The 20415-nt window shown below is 36.0% G+C and overlaps 1 protein-coding gene across 5 annotated transcripts in view; it reads left to right on the top strand.

Annotated features, from left to right (window-relative positions):
- The window catches only part of BBS9 (Bardet-Biedl syndrome 9), a 311265-nt gene that overhangs the window by 150456 nt on the left and 140394 nt on the right, over window positions 1-20415 (top strand). For all 5 annotated transcript variants that reach the window (XM_055804136.1, XM_055804135.1, XM_013303082.3 and 2 more), the window contains one exon: window positions 4196-4418. In XM_055804136.1, coding sequence (XP_055660111.1) covers window positions 4196-4418 — 223 coding nt within the window. The remainder of the gene's footprint in view (window positions 1-4195; window positions 4419-20415) is intronic.

Genomic DNA, 20415 nt, shown 5'->3' with positions numbered 1-20415 from the left:
CAGCATTTTCCAAGTCAAATCACTGTAGTGTCTTCAGGAACCGGACGTTGGTTCTTTTACTTTTGTGTGTTTGCAATAGAAACCAACCGCTGTAAACTTATGAGCCATGCAGGTAGATAGGATTTTGACTGGACCTCAGTAGGAGCAACTTAGCTTAACCAGTACTTCACATTTCACTCCGTTAACTTCCCGTGATTTATGAATGATGAGTCAAGGGGAATCTTAAAAACTTAAAATGCTTGTGGGCGGTTATACAGTATAAATGTGTTAAGAAGTTAAGTATATGAGTAAACTTACCAAATCTGACTGTTAAGCCCTGTCTCATGCTTTTCCCTAAATAATGTCCTGGGCATCTTAGAAACGATACTGAAATCCTTCTTTCTGATCCTGCCCCTGTGTACATCCAGCTGACCTTGCCTGTTGGCCAGCTAAACTCTTGGGAAGTGGAGCCTTGCAGCCAAGTGGCAGGCTACAGTGCTGTGCCTCCTACCAGGGTCTGCTCCCAGGCGGCACTAGTCACTGCATTCCCTTCCTCCATATGGTGTCACAGGATCAGTGCCCTTTCTGCAGCACGACAATTTATTTGCAGTGTGAGCTCTTACATGCTGGATGGGCCTTTAGTTTTACTGTCTAGAATTTTAGAGTAATAGTAGGTTAGTCATTTACCCTGCAGAGAACATAATTTTGGAGGTTTCTTGTTTAACAACTAATCTTCCTAAAATTAGATACTCTAGATTAAACCTTAGGCTAAAATGAGATTGAATGCATTAATCGTGGTCATACTCAGATGTGCCATGACACCTGGGGATCCTTAATATATGGAAGATAAGTGATGTGTACTAGTGTAATCTTAGTCCTGCTAGTACCACAAATCTACATTTGGTCTTTAGACTCCTGCAGTGTAGATGATCTGGTTAAAAGAAAGTGCCAATCTCTGCCTATTACCTACAAGAGAAAATGTATGTAAATGAAATATGAAGCCAAACCTTCCCCAATGAAAAAGTTAAATTGATGAATTATGTATTTTTCATATCTATTTCAGCTCCTACAGTCATTATGAAGAATTTGCATTATTTAATATCTTTTCATGTGAGTCTTGACTCACATTTGTCGTGTCAGTTATGGCAACGCTTGCTGGTCGTAGGGTGATGGTTTACTGGTATCAGACTTTGCTTGGAGGTGTGCCTTTCAGACCACAAATATCCAGAATACTATGTAGAGAGCTATTAGTGAATATTACAACTATGGCTAGAATCATTCTTCAGTGTGGGCTATAAACTAGAACAGTTTCATTTTCAAGCATCATTTAGCTTTTTTATTGTGTAAGGGGTGAAGAATTTTTCTTGTTCCTTAATTGTCCCCTTGCACCAACAAAAATTTGTGACAAATGCATTCTTATTTGTGGCCATTAATTCTTAGTTGTGTAAGATCACCTCAGCAAATTTTCATCAACATTTTTTTTTCATGTAGATGTAACTTTTGTGTACTCTATCACTAATTGTAAAGGCTGCTTTGGATTTGACTGGACTTTCTAGGTCAACAGTCCTTGAATTGGAGAAGAGAATTTTATGGTCTACTGAGAAACCAGTTTTACATGGAAATTAAATACAAGAACAAGGGTTGGAAAATGTTAAGGCTGTGGTACAAAGTAAAACATACTTGTGTGAGCCAAGGACAGAATACTAGCCACTTTTAATTTCCTGACTTTTGTTAGCTTGTATTTCAAACTCCATATTTAAATGCTCCTTTTGCCTGCATTTATATAACTGATTTGGAGGGATATACTGGCCAGCTTCTCAGCTACTGTATGCTGACACTAGTTAATCACGTGTTTCTTTGTCTTTTAGTGAAACTCAAGATTCTTATGTTTATGTTGTCTTACTTTTCATGAGTATAATTAGGAGTGCCTGGCTTGACTGTTTTTGGTGCTTTGTACATATTAAGTTTCATTGCCCAGTATGTGGGAATGTAGACAGCATTTACCAGCTCATTAACCTCTTTAAATTGTCTGCGGAATGGATTATTTCCTGTCACCATCACAGGTCAGTGGATGGGTTACAGTCCAATGGACTCTTTATAGAATATTTGAAAAATGCTAAGCTACCACAGCATTGATTGACTGGCATGATTTTTCTAATTCACAATTATTTGGGGGGGAAATCCAAACAAGAGAGTAGGTTAATATTGTCATTGTTCTGAAGTCAGGAAAGGCAAATGTTGGTTAAGAAAACCCCACTAGCTGATCCTGTTTCTCTGTAAAATGTGCACATTTTATACACATACAGCATGTTTTCAGGACACTATTAAAAGCAGTGTCCGTTTAGACCAGGATGAAGTGCATGTAATTGTGTGCTCTCACTGATGTGCGTGACCCCTAGTAAGCATCTGTCCTGGACCTGTTCTTAGGAAGTAACAAGGTCAGGAAGAGTGGCCTTTGTTACTCTGTGTTGAACATAGTACCCTAGCCTTCACAAAAGCCATATGTATCCAATAAAAGAAATTCACAAACCTTATTTGCTTGACAGTGGACTCCGACAGGGCTGACATCATCATTCTTTCAAATGTTACACTTACGCAGTCATGGAAATTTGGATAGATAGGTAATTTTGCTGTTCAGCTGGACATTTTCAATCAAGAATTTGATTTGAATGCATTACGAGTAAGAGCTTAAAAACTGGAAGACACTGGATTTGCATTAACTACAACTAGATACTTGACTTTTCTTTTTGTTCTGTCTGAGTAATAGCCGTGTAAAGAGCTACCTTCTGTTAGTTTAACAGTAGAGCTGGGTGCTTCCAGACTGTAGCCTCAAAACTTCTCAAGTCAATGAAGACTATTGCCAAAATAAGTCCCAGCCAATCAGAAGAGTTGAGAGAGCAGATGCTAATACTACAGCAATTGAATATTACTTCTCTGTACATGTAGGCAGCAGATATATAAAACTTGCTTACAGGTAGCTGAATACTAAGAGATGTTGTGAATCCTGAAATTAGCAGACCACAAAGCCCTTCACATTAGCTGCTAACTCTGTCCAAGCTCTATAAGGTTGTCATGGAAAGTCACGAGCAGGCTTTGTGACTGTCTTGCAGGTTTGCTAACTGTAGACACCTTGGATTAATCATAGGGTCTCATCACAGAGTATAATTTAAATTACAGAATGCATCAAGAAGAGTCAATTCTGCATTGCACCCTGCATAAATGAGATCGATGACATATATTATATTTTACTTATTAACCTAATAACCTTGAACAAATACCAAATAATACTGCTGCTCTCCAGGATTCTTACTTGAAGGAATGTCTTTGATTTGTTTGTGTCACTGAAAACCATAGTACAGATTACAAGCTCTGACTTTTAAAGGTGCTTTTCAGGGTGCCTTGTCACTTCTCAAAACTTGCTTTTACTGAGTATTATTTGCAAAGTAAACACTTCATTTTGTGGAAATATGTATACTGAGTATTACACTGAATATAGATTTTCCTCCAGAAAGCTTTTCTGTAGGTAGATGCTTATTGTAACTGAACTGATTACTAAGCTGGTTTTATCATAAATGTTTACAGCTTGACACTATGCTGTTAGAAACCTAAGTCCCAGTTCATCAGAGCATTGACACACCTGTGCTAATGCTGTGGGTATTGTAACTTAAAGTTAATTGCTCAGATAAATGGATACTGGATATCTGCAGCTTTGGGTTGCAGTCATGATGATGTGTGCTACTGGCAGATTGTCAGAATCTTAGACAACGATTCCAAAGAATGTATAATTGGATACCTTTTTTTTTTTTTATTGGGCTTGATGTATCTTCAGCATAATGTTATATACTACATATTATGTTTGTGTTAACATCTCAGTTCTGTTCTTAATTCTAAATATTGCATCCAGGAACTTCTGGCTTTGTTATTAATGCAACTACTGGATTTAACCATTATGTCATATACTGTCCATATATTGCTATTACTGAAATTATATATATTTCTCTGTCAATCATAATATTGGAACATTTGGATTTTTTCAGTTTTGGCTTGTACAAGCTGAAGAACTCTGTGTTCATGACACTTATTAACCCCCAAATTATATCTTATGTATCTGTATAATTGGAAAATTCTTAGTCCTTGATTTGTTACTTAGTTTTTAATATGCTATATCATCTTACAGTTCACCTAATTTTATTTAATTTCCTTTTCTTTAATCCAGGGTTGGGAAGAAACTGTGGATGCTGCCATTTCTTACTTGTTAAGAACTTGTTTGTCAAAGAGCTCTAAGGAGCAGGCTCTGACTCTCGGCAGCCAGCTGTGCATGCCTAAAGATACCAGCAGACTGAAAAAGAACATCACCCTCTTCTGTGATAGATTGGCTAAAGGTGGTCGCCTTTCCTTAAGTACAGAATCAGCCACTCAGCAAGCTGTTGTCATGCCAGGTAAGATGTGTACTACATGTTCATAATTCAAAATATGCATTTGTATATTAAACCTAAAAATTATGCATATTTGCTTGTGTTAGCAGTTTGTTTCTCGCAGGCTGTGGAAACCAAACACTGCTTGTGTTGCTGACAAGTAGAACAACTTGGGTAATAAGATCATTTTAAATCTAAATTTTGTTTCAATTTGATCACTTACAGCTGCTCTTGCAGCATATGGACAGTAATGCAGCAAATGAACCTCAGATGATCATCTTTATTTTCTATTTTATTTATAACCTACTTCTTTGCACTTAATTGAAGGTATATATGTGTGCATTTCTAATGTGATGGAAGAGTGAAAGATGGAAGAGGAGTGAAAAGCCCTCCTTTCTTTACAGAGCAATGGTTATGATTGCATTATTATGGCGTATCCATATAACTGATTATGAAGTAGTGATAACACTGAATTAAAAAAATCTACAATCTTAGAAAGTACTAGTTGGTTGCGTGATATCTCACAGAAAGCATGAAATTAAAGATGAAACTAATTTAAGTAGGTGTCTAATAATATTTCTTATTTCGAAAAGGAATGTGGGGAAGATTTCAGAGTGCATAATGATTTAAATGGATGTTGTGGAGTTGCTATTTTTTTAAAAAGATATTTTATTCATGTGTTTTTTAAAATTCCTGCTTTTTAGTAACAGTGGGAACAAAACCACACCTTTTCTACAGAGTCTGAAGGCTAGCATCTTTGTACTGTTGCAAGACATTTTCTTCCTGCCTTTTTTCTCTAGAAAGTCAGTCAGTCTCTTTATAACCATTAGAAACTCCTGCTGACCTGGAAACAGTTTTTTTTAATCCCAACTTCCTGCTCTGAGTTTGGATTGGACATTCACACAGCTTCATAGTCCCCTAAACCCCATAATATTACTATGGTCATTGGCCTCAGTGACCTCCTTCACCTACAGCAGTCTTTACATCTGTAGGCAAAACTATGTATTGTATGCACGGTTCAGGCTTAACATTGGGCACTTATTATTTTGTCCTCATGGGTATCATTTTTGATAAAGTTTGGAGTTGTGTTAGGGCAGTATCTTGATTTTCTGTACTTTGTTTTCTTACATTACAAAAATAATTTGATTCCTGTTTAATATAATCTGAATAGCCTCTGCAGTGTTTCAGCAGCTCGGAAGTCCTTGTTACTGTTACTTAATACGTGCAGCCCTCCTTTGCGTGTACTACTTTAAATGATTCTTTAAGTGGTTGCAGACTGTGCAGTGGTAGAAACTAGATATATGTAATTTTTCTTTAGTGTTACACTATGCCCGTATCTGTAAGTGGACTGATAATCGTGTGAAGTGAAGAAGTGGGCCCGAATAAGTGTCAAATTAATTTTACAATTTTTTGTTAGTATTTCTTTGCAAGACTAAAATAAGTGTTAAGGCTATTCAATTTGTTGAACTTTGAAAAGGTTATATATGCACTGTTTTTCCTTCTAAGGATTTTGTGAAGGTGTAAATAGCTGCAGTTCATATTTTTCCACCTAAGGTAATAAGGTGAATTGACTTAATAATGAAATCCACTTCTGCCTGTTCAATTGACTAGTGTTACTGGGTTCAGGGGACTGTTCAATTTGGTTATGATTAATTCTGTTAGAAAAAGAGTAAAATTTTTAAAAATTGTAAACAAATTAGAAGAAACCTTGCTGTTGATGAAGAAACTTGAGAAAGCGGTCTGGTCATGGTCTCCATATTGCATATTTAAAGATTAAAATCTTAAAAAATGTTAAACCCACTGTTTTCTATTACATTAGGCCAAACTAGCACCAAGAAGGCATTAGTGATACATACTAGAGTAATTTTTACTATTGTGATACAGGAATATAGTTTTACTACATCTGAAATAAAAATAATACAAGGAAGAAGTACATTCAAAGCAAAATGTAAGATATTTGACTGAGGGCTGTTAGCCGTGTGTTGATGATATGTGGGACCAGGATTACAATTTTACTTGATGGATAGTGAAAAATTAAGTACCTGTAAAGGAGCTGGTTGAGACCTGGTATAGCAGTGTCCCACCCAACATAAACTATTTTAGCTATGCTTGAAATTCCCTTTGGCCATGATTTACATGAAAAAGGCTTAAAATTTGTAATCCAAATACAGATTCCAAAATAAATCATTTTACTTTTAATAGTGCTGACTCTAATGTGTAGCCGTTTTGAATATCAAATCACCTAATTAAAAATCAAAATTATGACCTAATTAGTCTAACACTTCAGAGTGTCACAAGAAGGTATTATTTAAAGAAATTATAAAACCTAATACAGCTTCCTTATTTTTACTAGGAGTTCAGCCTGAAGCCTTGATAAAAGGTTCGATACATTTATGCATTAACTCATTAACTGTTGAGGTAATACAGGTTTTTGAAAAGTATGCAAGAGCTTAAAAATCAGAATTTTCATCTTCATTTACAGGATAGGGTCATTAGAGATAAATACTTCTGCCAAATGCTTAGAATAGCATAGTGCTTAAGTAGTTGCTGTCTAGCAGGATGTGCTGTGTGCTTTGAAACTGTGTGGGTGTTTGTCTTTGGACAGACTCGAGACAACTGGGAGCTTTCTTGGGTGAGTGAAGAATTTACTGAGGCTTTTAAAGCATGTTTGTCTTGTCACCTGTTTGGGTGTTCTGTGGCTGTCTCTACACTGGCAAGTAATGTGGTCCATTAGAACCAGATCTGCAGGGGGAAGTAGTTGAGGCTGGCAACATGACTTGTATAACCTATGTGTTTCAGAGGAGGTTTGAACTAACTCTGTTCTTGTCTGCTGTACTGCCCCTCCATTAGCAGTTGCAGTGCTTTAAGTGCTTTCCTGGGATTCATCTGCCCAGCTATTCACCTGTTCTTTCACCTGAAAGAAACAAGTTTGTGTGCCCAACACTAATCCTCCGTGTGAAAACGGTGCAGTTAATGGGGGTAAGCAAGAAGTTTGCTTCACTCTTCATTCCAATGAAAAATACCTGTTCAGTCTACACTAGGAGGAAATTGAGAATGATGTCTTATAAAGTGAAACCAGTATACAAAATAACTATATGCTGTTGAGTAAAGAGCTCTTTGATAATGCCTGTAAAATAGCTGAGCTTCTTCTCCCAGCCCTTAAAGGAGGGAACAGGAATAGGTAGAGGAAAATGAAGTAGAATTCTACATGGAGATGGTGAGAATTGAATTGTATCTGAGGATTTATGGTTAAACATTGGATGTTAATGTAGGGAAGAGTTTTTCAGGATGTTTAATCTCCAAGCCAAGCCAAAAATGGTTCCGTACTTGTTCAGTATTGTAGCTGTTGTTACCTTGAGGAGTTTGTTCAACGCAACTTTTTCTTAAGCCCATTCTTTTTATTAATGGTGGAAACCCCCTTTTCTATAGCAACCAACTTAAAAAATTTGTTTAAAAATGCCTAGGACCCTTCTGGCATTACAACACTCTAACAGTAAGCTGGATTTCTGGAAGCTGTTTAGCACGTTCAAGATAGTGTGCCCTGAAATCTAGAGAAGTTGCCTGAAGCCACATTGAAATGCTGATGATTATCTGTAAGTGTGCAACTATTTGAAAAATGCCTTCAGAAAACAGTTATCAGTATTTGTAGTTAAGCAAAGAGTGTATGTTAGAAGTATGTCAAGCTCTCTGCTGGGTCTGGTTTTGTTCATTATCTTCTTTAATGGCTTCAGTGATGGAATATGGAGCATGAATGTTAAAATTGTGGTTTTGCAAGAAGCTAGCAGTAGTTTCAGGCACGTTAAAAGAGCAATAACTGATCTTGATAAATCAGAGGCAGGATCTAAAGTCAGTCAGATGGTGCTCAGTCGAGACAAGTGCAAAGGACTCTAGCAAGTAAGTATCAGACAAACTAAAAATTGAGAAATAGTTCCTTAAGCACTGTTGCCATAGGATAGACTCCTGGAGGTTGTAGTGGACCAGCAATTGAATAAAAGTCAGTAATATGATGCCATTTAAGACAAAATCCAACTTTGGGAGGTGGTCATGTGACTTTTAATGAGGCGCTGTAATTATTTCTTTCTATTCTTCATGAAAAAGTTCAGTTGAAATTACAGGGTAACACAAGAGAAACTGAGACAAACTGAATAGAGTTCAGAGAAGAGCACAAAAATTATAAATGTTTGAAACAATCTTGCTTTTCGTTTCTTTTGAGGGGAAAAAGAAAGAGAAGGGACATGATAATTTTCCAGTATGTAAAATGTTCTTATAAGGATGATTAAAAGTTAATGAGAATCATTGGCTAAATATGATTATAATGGTAAGCCACATCAGGCTGTATCATGTACTCTATTGCCTTTGGCAGTGCATAAATGGTTGGATGAGAGGAACAGTGAGGGGCTTAGGGAGTGGTGCTAACCCGAAGTGTGGGCCAGTGCCAGGGGAGTGCTGGGGAAAGGTGCTGTAGACCACCCAGGTTGTCATGGATTGAGTTTAATGTGTGTGAGAATTTATAGCATAAATCCTGATGACCTGCAGTGAATTAATTCTGTAACTTTTAAAGGTTTCTTGTAATATCTGTGCTTTGCAGGATTGCTTTGAAAACCTTAAACGGTGTCAGCTGTGGCTGTTTAGAGACTTGTTCAGGGGCCAGTCTGGAGCTCTATTTGCAGTATCACCTCACCTTTATTTTGGGTGTCTCAGCTACTCTTCAGCTAGAATGTGATCCTGCTTTTCCTCTAGTAGGTCCTGGTGTGCAAATGGCACCTTATCAGTTCTGCTTTGTTCAAGTAAAAATTTTAAATTGTAAATTAGGATTTTATTTTTTTTTCAAACTTTTTTTCTTCTTTAACTGAACTTCAGTAATTTTTTTCTCTTTTATTTGGTTAGCTGATGTTTTAATTGTGCTTTAGCATGATTTACTTATAGCTGAATGTAACTGGAACAGTAGAGAAACTATTATTTAACTTGAAAATCAACTGAGTACTGCATTGCTTAAATCTGTGGAATGTCAAAGACTGTCATCTCCTCAGGTCAACTGAATCTTCAGAACTGAAATTATAAGGAAAAGGAGTAATATTTTGCATCCAAGAAATAGGATTTGCAAATAGTTTTGTGTAAGCATAATATTTAAGATTTATATAAAGAGCTAGAAGTCAAGCTGACTGTCCATCTAGCTTTCTCCTTTCTCTTGTGATAGGGTTAATGTATCCAGAGTATTAATGACAAAGTTTATCTGAACTCTTAAACACCTTGGACAAGGTTGAAAATTATCTCTTGATAGCTTATATGTTAACTTAGTATCCTTATATGTTGTTTTTCCTGCAGATGAAACTGGTTTGTTGTGAATATTGGAGGTGGATGTGGCAAATAATGTTCTTTATAATGTTTAAAGCTTTGGAAGATTTTTAGCATGTCCCTTTAATAATGTTTTATATTGTACTAATTGTGACTAAGTTATCTTAGTCTTTTCATGATGATTTTCAGTTTTTGCTGTTTGTATTCAAAATCTGAATGCTTTTCCTTTTTTCAGTAGCAGGGTATACCCTGCTATACTCTGCTCCATCTCAATTTCCAGGCCCTTTCCTACACATTTGTTGCCTAACCAGATGTTTTCCCAGTCTGTATTTATATATATGATGTACTTTCCCAAGCACAGTAGTATATACTTGACACTTTGTCTTCATAGCTTTTTTAATTTATCAAGTTGAATTATAATTCTGCTTTGTATAATCATGATTCTATCATTCAGATTATAAATTGGTAAGTGCTAACTTTAAAGACAATGCTCTTTAGCACATTAAATACATATATGCACCCAGAATGTATTCGAAGTCATGTTTTGAAAGACAAAAGTTTTTCTAGTTCCGCCCCCCCCCCTCCCCCCCCTTACCTAAGCTTATAAGAACCTCTTTTCAAAATCCTGTCATAATTTCAGTGAGTTAATATTGCCCATTTTGAAGCTGTGTTCTTAACTGGAAAACTGGGATGCAACAGAATGTGTCATATTCCTTAAGGAACTATCTGTTTACATGCTGCTAAACTTGAGGAGAATGGCAGGACTAATTGGAAAAACATGTGGGTTTGAGTTTCTGGAAGAGCAATATTCATTTTTATATATATGTATTGGACATAAACATTGCTGCAAAGTTCTTAGTACATAAAGGGTGTACTGTAAAGAATAATAATAGTTTTCATGATCTGAAAAATCAGGATTTTTGTTATTGCAGATTCCTCTCTTACACTGTTAATTATAAATTATTCATCGGTCATTAGGGGAAAGGAACAAGCAGTATAACTCAGGTATTCTCACATTTCATGGTGTGGACTTCAACACAGAATGTCTTGCAAAATGTAGTGTCTGCCATTTGTACTCAACACAGATTCCTGTCTGTCATGGTAATGTTATCTCAGTAGCAACTACAGTAGATCTTTGCCTGGAGGTTAGAATCATGTAGTTCAAAATTATTCAAAAATAATTTAGCAGCCTGAAGAGGATATAAAGTCAGCACCAAGGACTAGTGAATGCTTTTGAACTACCAGCAGATATTCTTAAAATCACGGAAGGCTGACAGATGACAGTTTGAAAACTTTTCCTGTACCTTAAGTACTGTGAGCATGAGGTTATGGTGTGCTGACATCTTTGTAAACCCCCCTCCCATGTCGGTGTAGAGGAGTGTATAAGAAGTGCCAGCATATTTTTTTTCTCATGGACATGACACAAGTCCAGTGTTGTTTATCTCCACAGAAGACTGTGGTCTGTTATGAAGTGTGATTCTCATTTAAGATATTTTCCATATGTTTTCTGTAGCAATAAAATACTAAACTACTTTTTTTCCTTCAGTAACCCCCAAAATGTTTTTAGATATTTTTGCTTTTTTCATTTTAAATACATTGGGTGTTCATAAAGCTTTTTAACAATGCTTATTAAATCTATGTAAGGAAAAGTGAAAGTAAAGTTTTATTCACAAAGCTTGCTGCAAGTGCTTGCCAGGATTTTGTACACCTGAAGGTCAGTCAGTACTGATGGGTTGAAGTGGTAATCCACTGAGATCAGTGGAAACTGTCATTGACCAAATTAGAGTCAGCATTTTACCCATCTTTTTCATAGTGTTCCTTGCCTGGTTCCACCATCTCATGAGACACTACCATTTACAAAGGTGTCTAGAGGACATTGGTAAGTATCTTTGATCTCAGGAATCTAAACCTTAATAAGAGTGTCCATTTTGCATTGAAAGTCAGTTTGCTGAGGACTTTTTTTCTTTTAAAGCACACTTATAAAACATTGCATGCCGATTCATTCCTACGGATTTGTTGGCTCAGGCCCTTAAATATAAAGTTGACATTAACTCACTTTAACTGTTGTGATGGAAACTCCAACTCATCTTTTCTAGCTTCCTTAAAAACATACCGGTTGATCAATAAAGTACCTTGAAAAACTGATTCCCCCAGGAAGCATGTTTAAGAGCGAAGAAGTATTTTTTTAATGTAGGAGATGATATGAAAAAGACTGAACTCTGCATTTAAACAGAAAGATAAGATTTTTCGTACATTTGCTGGGTAAATTTATTTATCAAATATATACACATATATATATATGAAGTATAGCTATGTGTCCCTAAAGTATCATGTTTATTAACCTTCATTTTCTTAAGTGCTCAAAACTTATAGACATATTTATCTGATTCAAAAGTTAATGTATGTTTGCATTTTAACAAGTACACCTTTTATCTGTCTTGCCTGTAAAAGCTGGAGGTCTCATACCCAGATAAAGGTTTCTCTGTGGAAAGTTCTATACTACTTGTAATGAAACCAAAACAGATCCAGCATCACTGTATCAGTTTTTTCAAGCTTCCCATACTTTTCATATGGCCTTAAGGCAAACAAACATTTGGTAAAAACATGTACTTTTAATCTTCTATGGGTCTTCCTTCTAGTAAGGCTGCCAGTATGGCTCTGCTTTGGGTTTTTTTCCCTGTTTTTCCTCGTTTTCTTCATTTTTCTACATTATGGTTCACTGGTTTCCTCCTTCATACTGTGCTCTTTGGCCATGCAACTATATGCACGGTTCCTTCACTGTGATAGCTGGAGCAAGTAACTCTTATCACTAGCCAAGGGAGTAAATGACTCTGAGAGTGAGAGGTAGCAATGAAAGGGTGGGAAGAGCCTTTTCCTGGTCAGCTGTCCAGCTGGGTGGCCCAAAGCAGTAACTGCAGAGAGAATCCTGTGGTACTAGTGTGGATCTGTTGGTCAATGAGACTTTAGTGAGGACTGACAAAGGTGTAACAGAGACTAAATCTGTAAACAGCATGATCATTGTGTACTTCTGTATCCAATTTGTGCAGCTCTGCATGGCTGAGATGTGTCAGTTTGAACAAAGTTTTCTTCTCTCCAATTGCAGATGATAATCACATAGGAATGAAAATAAGAAGAAAGAAGTTGCCATAACTCTTACAGCCCATAGCACTGTCATGCACTTCTATTACATTGTGTCATGACAGCTAATAATGAGACATGATATGGTATATAATGGAACATAATACAGTGCTGCAACTTTAATGTGACTTCTAGTTCTCCATGTTTAAAATACTATTGCAGAAATTTATCGGCTGTTCATGATGAAAAATTCCATCTTAATTTAAAAGCCTAGAACTAAGCAAATAGTAATATATCAAACATTTTAAAGTAATTATTTGGGTTCTATTTTTGAGGCCAAAATAGGTCCCTTGCCCTGTAATGCTGATTTAGTGAAAAGGAAGGGGAGTAGCAATCATTAGGGAGAATTTTGGGAGTGCTTACAGCAACAAGATTTTGTGGTTGCTCAAGAAAAGCTTAAGAACAGCTTGGTGGAGCCAGAAACATTGATTGTTTGGCTCTCAGATGTGAATCTTTACTCTTTGTAACTTCTTTCCATTGTAACTTTCTTTACTCTTTAAAACTCATTTCTATTGTTTTAGTAACTTAGGTAATTTATTTCTGTGGAAAGGAAAATTAAACCATACAGAAATTAAGTGACTTTCCCAAGGTAATACCATGAGTCAATAACACCTGTGTATAAATAGAATTCAAATATGCCTTATAGTCTTGTGCTGTAGCTCCTATCTATGGTTGGTTTTAGGTGTTTTACTATTAAAACACAGGTTACAGGTTAATAGTTTGTGTTGAGCCAACTTGCCTTGCAACTTGTTCTTGCATCATTCTACGTGGTTTAGGTGAACATGTTTAAAGATGGAAATCTGAATATCAGACATGGGAAGAGAGTGAGGAGGATTGTCTGAGGTGGTCTTTAATTTTAATGAATTCAGGCAAATTTCATCACTATGCTGGGCTCATGATAGTTCTCAAAGTGGTTAATTTTCAGGGATTACATAAACAATGGTAAAGCATTGGTATATATTTTTATTGAAAAGAACACACTGATAGAAAATACATTTTCTTAATATTTTTTTTTTAGGACATTCTAAGATTGCAGTATTGTGAAAAGGGGCAAAATAATATGGGAGTGTAACAAGACACATTTGTGTGCAGGGTTGTCAAAAGTTTTTTATTATGTTGTTTAGAAAATCTCCCCTCCTCAATTGATATTACAGCTGGCAAAAACCACAGAGGAAAGGGGTACAAAGGTTAAGAAGGCTAAAGCAATAATTTTTTTAAAAAAATTAATAATTTAGAGAGGAAAATGTCATGCATAATGAATAAAAAAGAAATCCCGCTTGAGATTTGGGATTCTTTCGTTGTACTATGAAATTTAGTTGGCAGCATTGCAATTCCAACTCGCCTCATCTAAGTACAGTTAGGATCAACACATTAGTGCCTCGGTGTGCACAGTCCTATTGCTGGCTCTTTGCATTGAAATCCATTAAATTTTAATATGTCCTACTTAAGTATAAGTGGTCACAAATGATTCGTAATGTTGAGGTAAGCTTTTGGTGAAAATAATTGTCAGTTGAAGGAATTTCCCCTAATGATTGTACTTGTCACTGGGCTTTATTTTCTATATTGTTTGAGTCCTTGAGAGACCACAAGCAGAATAAACTTCTAAAATCTGCACTAATAGGCTAATTGTTCAAAACTATGGAAAAAGTGTTGCTAAAGGATAGTGTGCAGCCTCTGATCCTCCTTTTCAGAAGACACAATAGTAGCAAGTAAAAAAGTAGAAGTCCTAGATAATTATTTTAAGAAGGTCTCATAAATGATGCAATCTATTTTTAAATAAAGCCAACGTTTAATAATGTAGCATAACCCTTTTATTTAAGGTATGCTGTTAATAAGGAGTTAGTCTTGTATGTCCAGTCATACTTGAGCTTTCTACTTAACAGGTTTCCCTTTGTTCCTTTAAGTTTTTATTTCCTGCGGTATTTCAAGAACAGTCTATATGATAGAGACCATTGGTATTCGTACATGAGCTCTAGACATTTGAAAATCAAAATCATAATTAGCTCTGCAGTTTAGGTGACATTACTTTCCAGTCCCTATCTAGACAAAATCACCAAAAAATTGCAGTGATTGTCTGCTTTCCCTAAGTACAACCATGGCAAAGCATATCCATCCACAAAAAGGTATTGAGGGAGAGATATCACAGAGAGATGAAGGCAGTGGGGTGGGTAGGGAGCGGATAATTTCCAGGTCACCCCTTATCTCTTAAAATGCTGAAAATAGGTTCTTTGGGAGCCTTTCCTTTTTTCCTTTTTTTTTTTTTTTTGTGTGTGTGTGTGTGTTTGTGCACGCAACATTTCTCTTCAGTTGATTGTAAGTATTTCTTTTCAATGTGATATATAGCTCAAGCCAGAATATGTCAACATTAACAGCTTATTTAGTGTCTTCTGACTGGAAGTAACATCCTTCAGATGCAACAGAGATGCAACTGCAACTGTTTACATGTCAGGAGATGTTGTGGCCATTATTTCAGGTACCACAACCTATTGGTTTTGCATTTGCTACTTTTCTTGGCTTTCTGGCACATTTAGGTTCAGTAAACCTGACTCTTCTCCTATGCTGCAATAAATTAGATGCATCTTGGCTGAAACTGCTAGTGTTACATTATTCTAAACTGTTCTGAGGAAGCGTGCCCTGAATGAGAATGTTGTTTGCGTGATATTTTGGGGTTTTTTTGTGTTATCACTGAATTTGGCTTACAGCTTTTGAAGTGAAAATTTTACTCCATATTCTGTTTGGTCTTCAATTAAAAAAAATAATCACTGAGCTATGATGGTATTAATGTTTTTTTCTCAATATTCAGGTCTTTTTCAGTGAAGTAAAGGTGTTTGTGTATGTGGGATTGATTTCATAGTTTTTATGTAGGTAGCATAAGTAACATGTACAAGTCTGTGGAGCTCTGTGGTGAATTAACAGTGCAAAACTCTGTGTACACCACTAACACGATTTATAACATATTTGCTTATCCACATTACCATAAAGGAGTCTAATAAATCTAAACCTAGTGAAAATTTCATATTTCGTACACGCAGAACTGATTTTTCAATTACTTCAGACTTTTTTAGAGCCTAATCCAAATCCTGATGAAATCTATGGGAGTTTTTCCATAGACTTCAGTAAGCTTTGGCTCAGGCCCCTACTTTTCAATTTTTCGAATAGAATTGCCAAAAATCTGCAGAGAGCCAGGCACTTGGAAAGTTTTTACTTGCAAAGTGCAGCTGGTTTTGAGTTGCATACAGAAAACGTCCCAATGCTTTTTTGAAACAAAAAAAAGAGTTTTAAAGGTCTTATAACTTTAGTAGGTAAAAGAGTGGCTTTAACATTTGAAGCTGAAATTGTCTTGGGTCTCAGTGTAAGCATGACAAATTCTATACTAGAAGATTATTTTAGAAATGCTTAACTATATGGTAACAAAGCTTAAAATTACAATCTTAATTATAAGTTTAACTAAAATTTTCTTGGGTTGTGAGTTTCAGCGGTCTAGGGATGTCTATCCTAATAAATGATTTTTTTTTTTTTTCTTTTTGCTACAATGGAAAACTACACTGCAATTAAAGAAAAATACCCCCAGGTTAACTACACTAATTTGAGTTCTCAACCTTCAGGGAACATATTACTCAGCCAGATCCATCTGGTGACACATGGCACTTTTCACTGCCTCTGGGTGGCTGGATCAGTGGATTTGGAGGCAGATGTGATTGCACAGGCTGGGTTTTAGGAAGCGTGGGGCACAGCCTGTGCCACAGAAAGCACAGTTCATACCCTTGCATATCAGCCAGAGATTAATATCATGGCATTTTGAGGTAGTGTCTTGGGTTATGCATGGCAGTTGATAAGGTGTAGAATCCCTCTTAATTTTCCTTTCATTTCTTTGGTTTTTGAATGATCACCTTCAGCATGGACAGGATGCAGATCTGGCTACAGTAAAACTTCTCAGTAGCTACCTTGTGATTTACCCCCTAACGGTCTTGATGGCTTTTTCTCAGGAAAAAAAAAGGATGACATTTCCCTGAATGTGAATGCCTGATGTTACAAAGTTGTGCATCATCAGTATTGAACTTGCAGATTTTTCTTCTTAATTTTTAAAGAACAAGAGCATTTTGGAGGACCAGTTATGTTTACAGCTGTTCATATTTTTGTGACCTGTCAGATGTTAGTTCATATGTCAGTGGTTCATACGGTAAGTCCATAATTTTGTTTCCCTTGCCCCTGTGTTTATTTAGATTCACCCATCTCTAATACTTGGAGTTGGTATTTGAGGTGGAAATTATAATGAAATCAAGCACAGGGTGCTTCATGACATTGGCAGATTTGAAAAGTCTTTATAATTGTTCTTTTTTTTTCTTCTCAGTTGTGTCACTGGCTGAATCACAGTGATAAACTTGAATCCCTAAGGTTTTGTTTTGATTCAGTTACACTTTGAGACAAAGATTTAGCTCACCCTTTGCTAGTTAGAATGTTGCTAAAGCACTAATTAAAAAAAAATAATGTGTAGTTAACTAAATAATGCTAAAATACTTCCTTGTAGGATTATAAAAATCTTCAGTAAACTGGTGAAATCCGCAGGCTTGATGACTTTCGTGTGATTAACATGGTAGGCTGCATATTTTTTGGGTTTTTGCTGTGTATTTTAAGTGCAGGTACCACAGGGTGCACTGCCAGAAGCTCGCTGTCTTTTGATGAAAGATGCACTTTATTAATTTTGACCTTAACCAAAGCTTGGCTCTTATTCCACTTAAAGAAAACTAGTTAACTGCAAATTAGAGATATCACCAAAAGGGGTATTACTTCAAAGTTGGCATATGATTAGGGGGATGTTCCACTGTATTAATCGAGTTTCAATTTTAATGACCTACTGTCTTCTATGTAACAATAAGCAGCTGTGCCACACTGTGTGTTTCAAAGAACATTTATTCAGCCTTTAAATTTACTATTAGAGATCAAAGATGTGGTCTGATGTATGTGGATGATGAAGGATGCCTCAATTCGAATGGATGGCTGAACAGAAATAGTGTAACTAGAGGGTAATAAATATTATGAACAACCTTTTTAATGTAAGTTATGTGGTGCTGAACTGTATTAAATTTTATAGCCGCACTGAGAAATCTTTCATTATTATCTTAAAACCATATCAGAGTACTGATAAGCATGTGTTTCTTCTAGCACTTTTTTTCAAATAAACTTTTCAGTCAGAACTGAGGGTTTTTAAAGTAAAAATAATTGCTGGTGACATCCTTGAAGGCAGCTTAGAAATAAACGAATGCTTGAATTACATACACGAATTTGTGCAGGACATTTCAGAGTAAAGTCTGGCTAAATGATCAGACCTTTTCCTTCCAACCTTAAAATCTATTTAAATAGATATGAATTAGTAATTCTTGGGTTTTATCTTCTCTAAAATGGGGCGGATTTCTTGTAACCAGAGTAGTCATTAGAGGTTTTAGGTTGCTGTTCAGGGATACTTAAATGAAGTTATAAACTGACGTTCTCATTTGAATCAGGTCATTGATAAAGCAGGCAATAATGTGACAGGAGTTACACAGGAGATTAAAGTTAGTGGAAAAAAATATGTTAGATATCCTGGGTCTGATTACATTCTACTATAAATTGTTGAGAAGAAGGAAATTCTGTGGGGTTGTGTAAAGTAGAATCCAGCCAGATATGTTGAGGTAATTAAAGAGGTTAAGATCTAGCAGGGGCCATATCACATTATAGATAGAATTTTCCTGTGCTCCTGTGATTCTATCCTAAAAGTCCTTCTGAAAGTAAGACAGGTTCTTATGATGCCTGTGGTCATAAACAAATGCTGTGTTTCCCTATGAAGGCACGGTATTGGCAGAATTAATATTTTGCAATACTTTCCCAGTCTGAGGAGAACAAATTAACCAGTTCTGCTTGATGATTTCATTTAATTAGTTATCAAAAGAAAAATGCTTGTTGTATAATATTACAACAGATTACTCAAACATTTCCAAATAAAAATCGCGGGTATTTATGTCATAAAAGAACTTTTATTTTTGGTCGTCTTTGTAGCACATTAAAAACAGAGGGTTTTTTTTGTTTTTGGTTTTTTTTTTTTAGTTTAGTGTAAAATTGATTCTCATATGGATAACTTGGTTCTCTCTGGCTGTTGAATTGCATATACACGAATTCATGTCCATGAATTTTGGTCCATGCTATGTAGAAGATATTCCTTCAAGTGCGTACTTTGTGATTTACTGAAAAATAGGAAGCTTCCTGCAGCACAACAAGAAAGCACTTCATTTCTGGGTTCAAACCATTCCTTTTTAATACAGATATGCCACTTCAGCAGGTGTGAACATCAGTGGTTGATAACGGGTGTTGAGGGAATGATAATTATTCATTTGCAGACCGGTGTTAAGGTTATGTTAAGGAGAGCTTTGGTACAGCTGGCTCTTTGCCAAGATGCAAGGAAGATCTTTGTGGTGGATGCTGTTAATTAAGTTGTAATATTTTTGACAAGTAAACAGTTTACCTTGGTAGTAAAGGAACAGTTAAGACTCAACGTGGTAAGTTGCATTAAGAAATTCATGGCAGGCATAGCAGTTTGGTCCTTCTGAACAGTGAAGTAATTGTTTTGATCAACAAGATAAGGGTGAAATCCTGGCCCTGTTGAGGTTGCTGGGAGTTTTGTCGTTGACTTCATTTAGTCAGGATTTCTCCTGTTTACTTGAAAGTACTGTGTGTTACTGTTTTACGCATATTCATGTAGTGGTTGATAACCTGACTTAGCAGAACGCAAGAGAGTGAACTCTTAAGCAGACTTCTAAAATTACCTTTAGAGTACAGGCCTGAGTTCACTTCAGGTGGGTCTTCCTTCAGTGTTTGGACAAAAAGGAAGGTACAGAAGATGTTTTTTAGCTCATTGCTGGTTTGGTGATGTTAGAACAGAGAAACAAATACCCAGTTATGTTCTGGAAGGAAAAAAAAATTAGAGGACTATAAAAGCCTCCCTTTTTCCTCTACCTTTGCTGTAATGATGGTGGTGCTATCCTCTTGTCTTCATGACAAGCACAGAAATAAAAGTGTAGAGAAAATATAAAAGTTACATTGATTCATTTCTATTATATGTCATTTCTATATAGTAGGAATCTATCAATTCCTATTGAGCACCAAGTAGGAAACACTCAGCATGTAGTATGAATACCTGTACCAAACCCTTTGCAAAGGCTGGCTTTATCAACTGCCACAAAATGTGCACTTGAAATATTGTATTTCCCTAGTGTTATTTTTTGCTTGAAAACTTCAAACAACAAGAAGCTAAGGATCTCCTGAGAAAGAATTTGAATATACCTTGTGAATTACAAGTATAACTGTGAATTACATTTGATGAAAGTCAAATACAAAGAATTTGATGATATGTTAATGCTTACACCATAGGCTGTAACAGAGAGGGCCTGTTTTGTAATTGGTGCTTAACAAAATCAGCAATTTAGATGGCGCACAAAAACTGCCACAAGTGTTAAGAGTTCACAGGATAAAATGAACAGTTGGCTGTAAGTAGCATTTCATGTTAGAGAAAGTGCGGATGCTGCTGCAAGATGTATTATATTTCCATAATCAGTGA

Source organism: Falco peregrinus, chromosome 5 (genome assembly GCF_023634155.1).
Source record: "Falco peregrinus isolate bFalPer1 chromosome 5, bFalPer1.pri, whole genome shotgun sequence".
NCBI classification, from domain to species: domain Eukaryota; kingdom Metazoa; phylum Chordata; class Aves; order Falconiformes; family Falconidae; genus Falco; species Falco peregrinus.
Note: the sequence above shows the minus strand (reverse complement) of the source record. Positions and strands in the feature narration are given on the sequence as shown.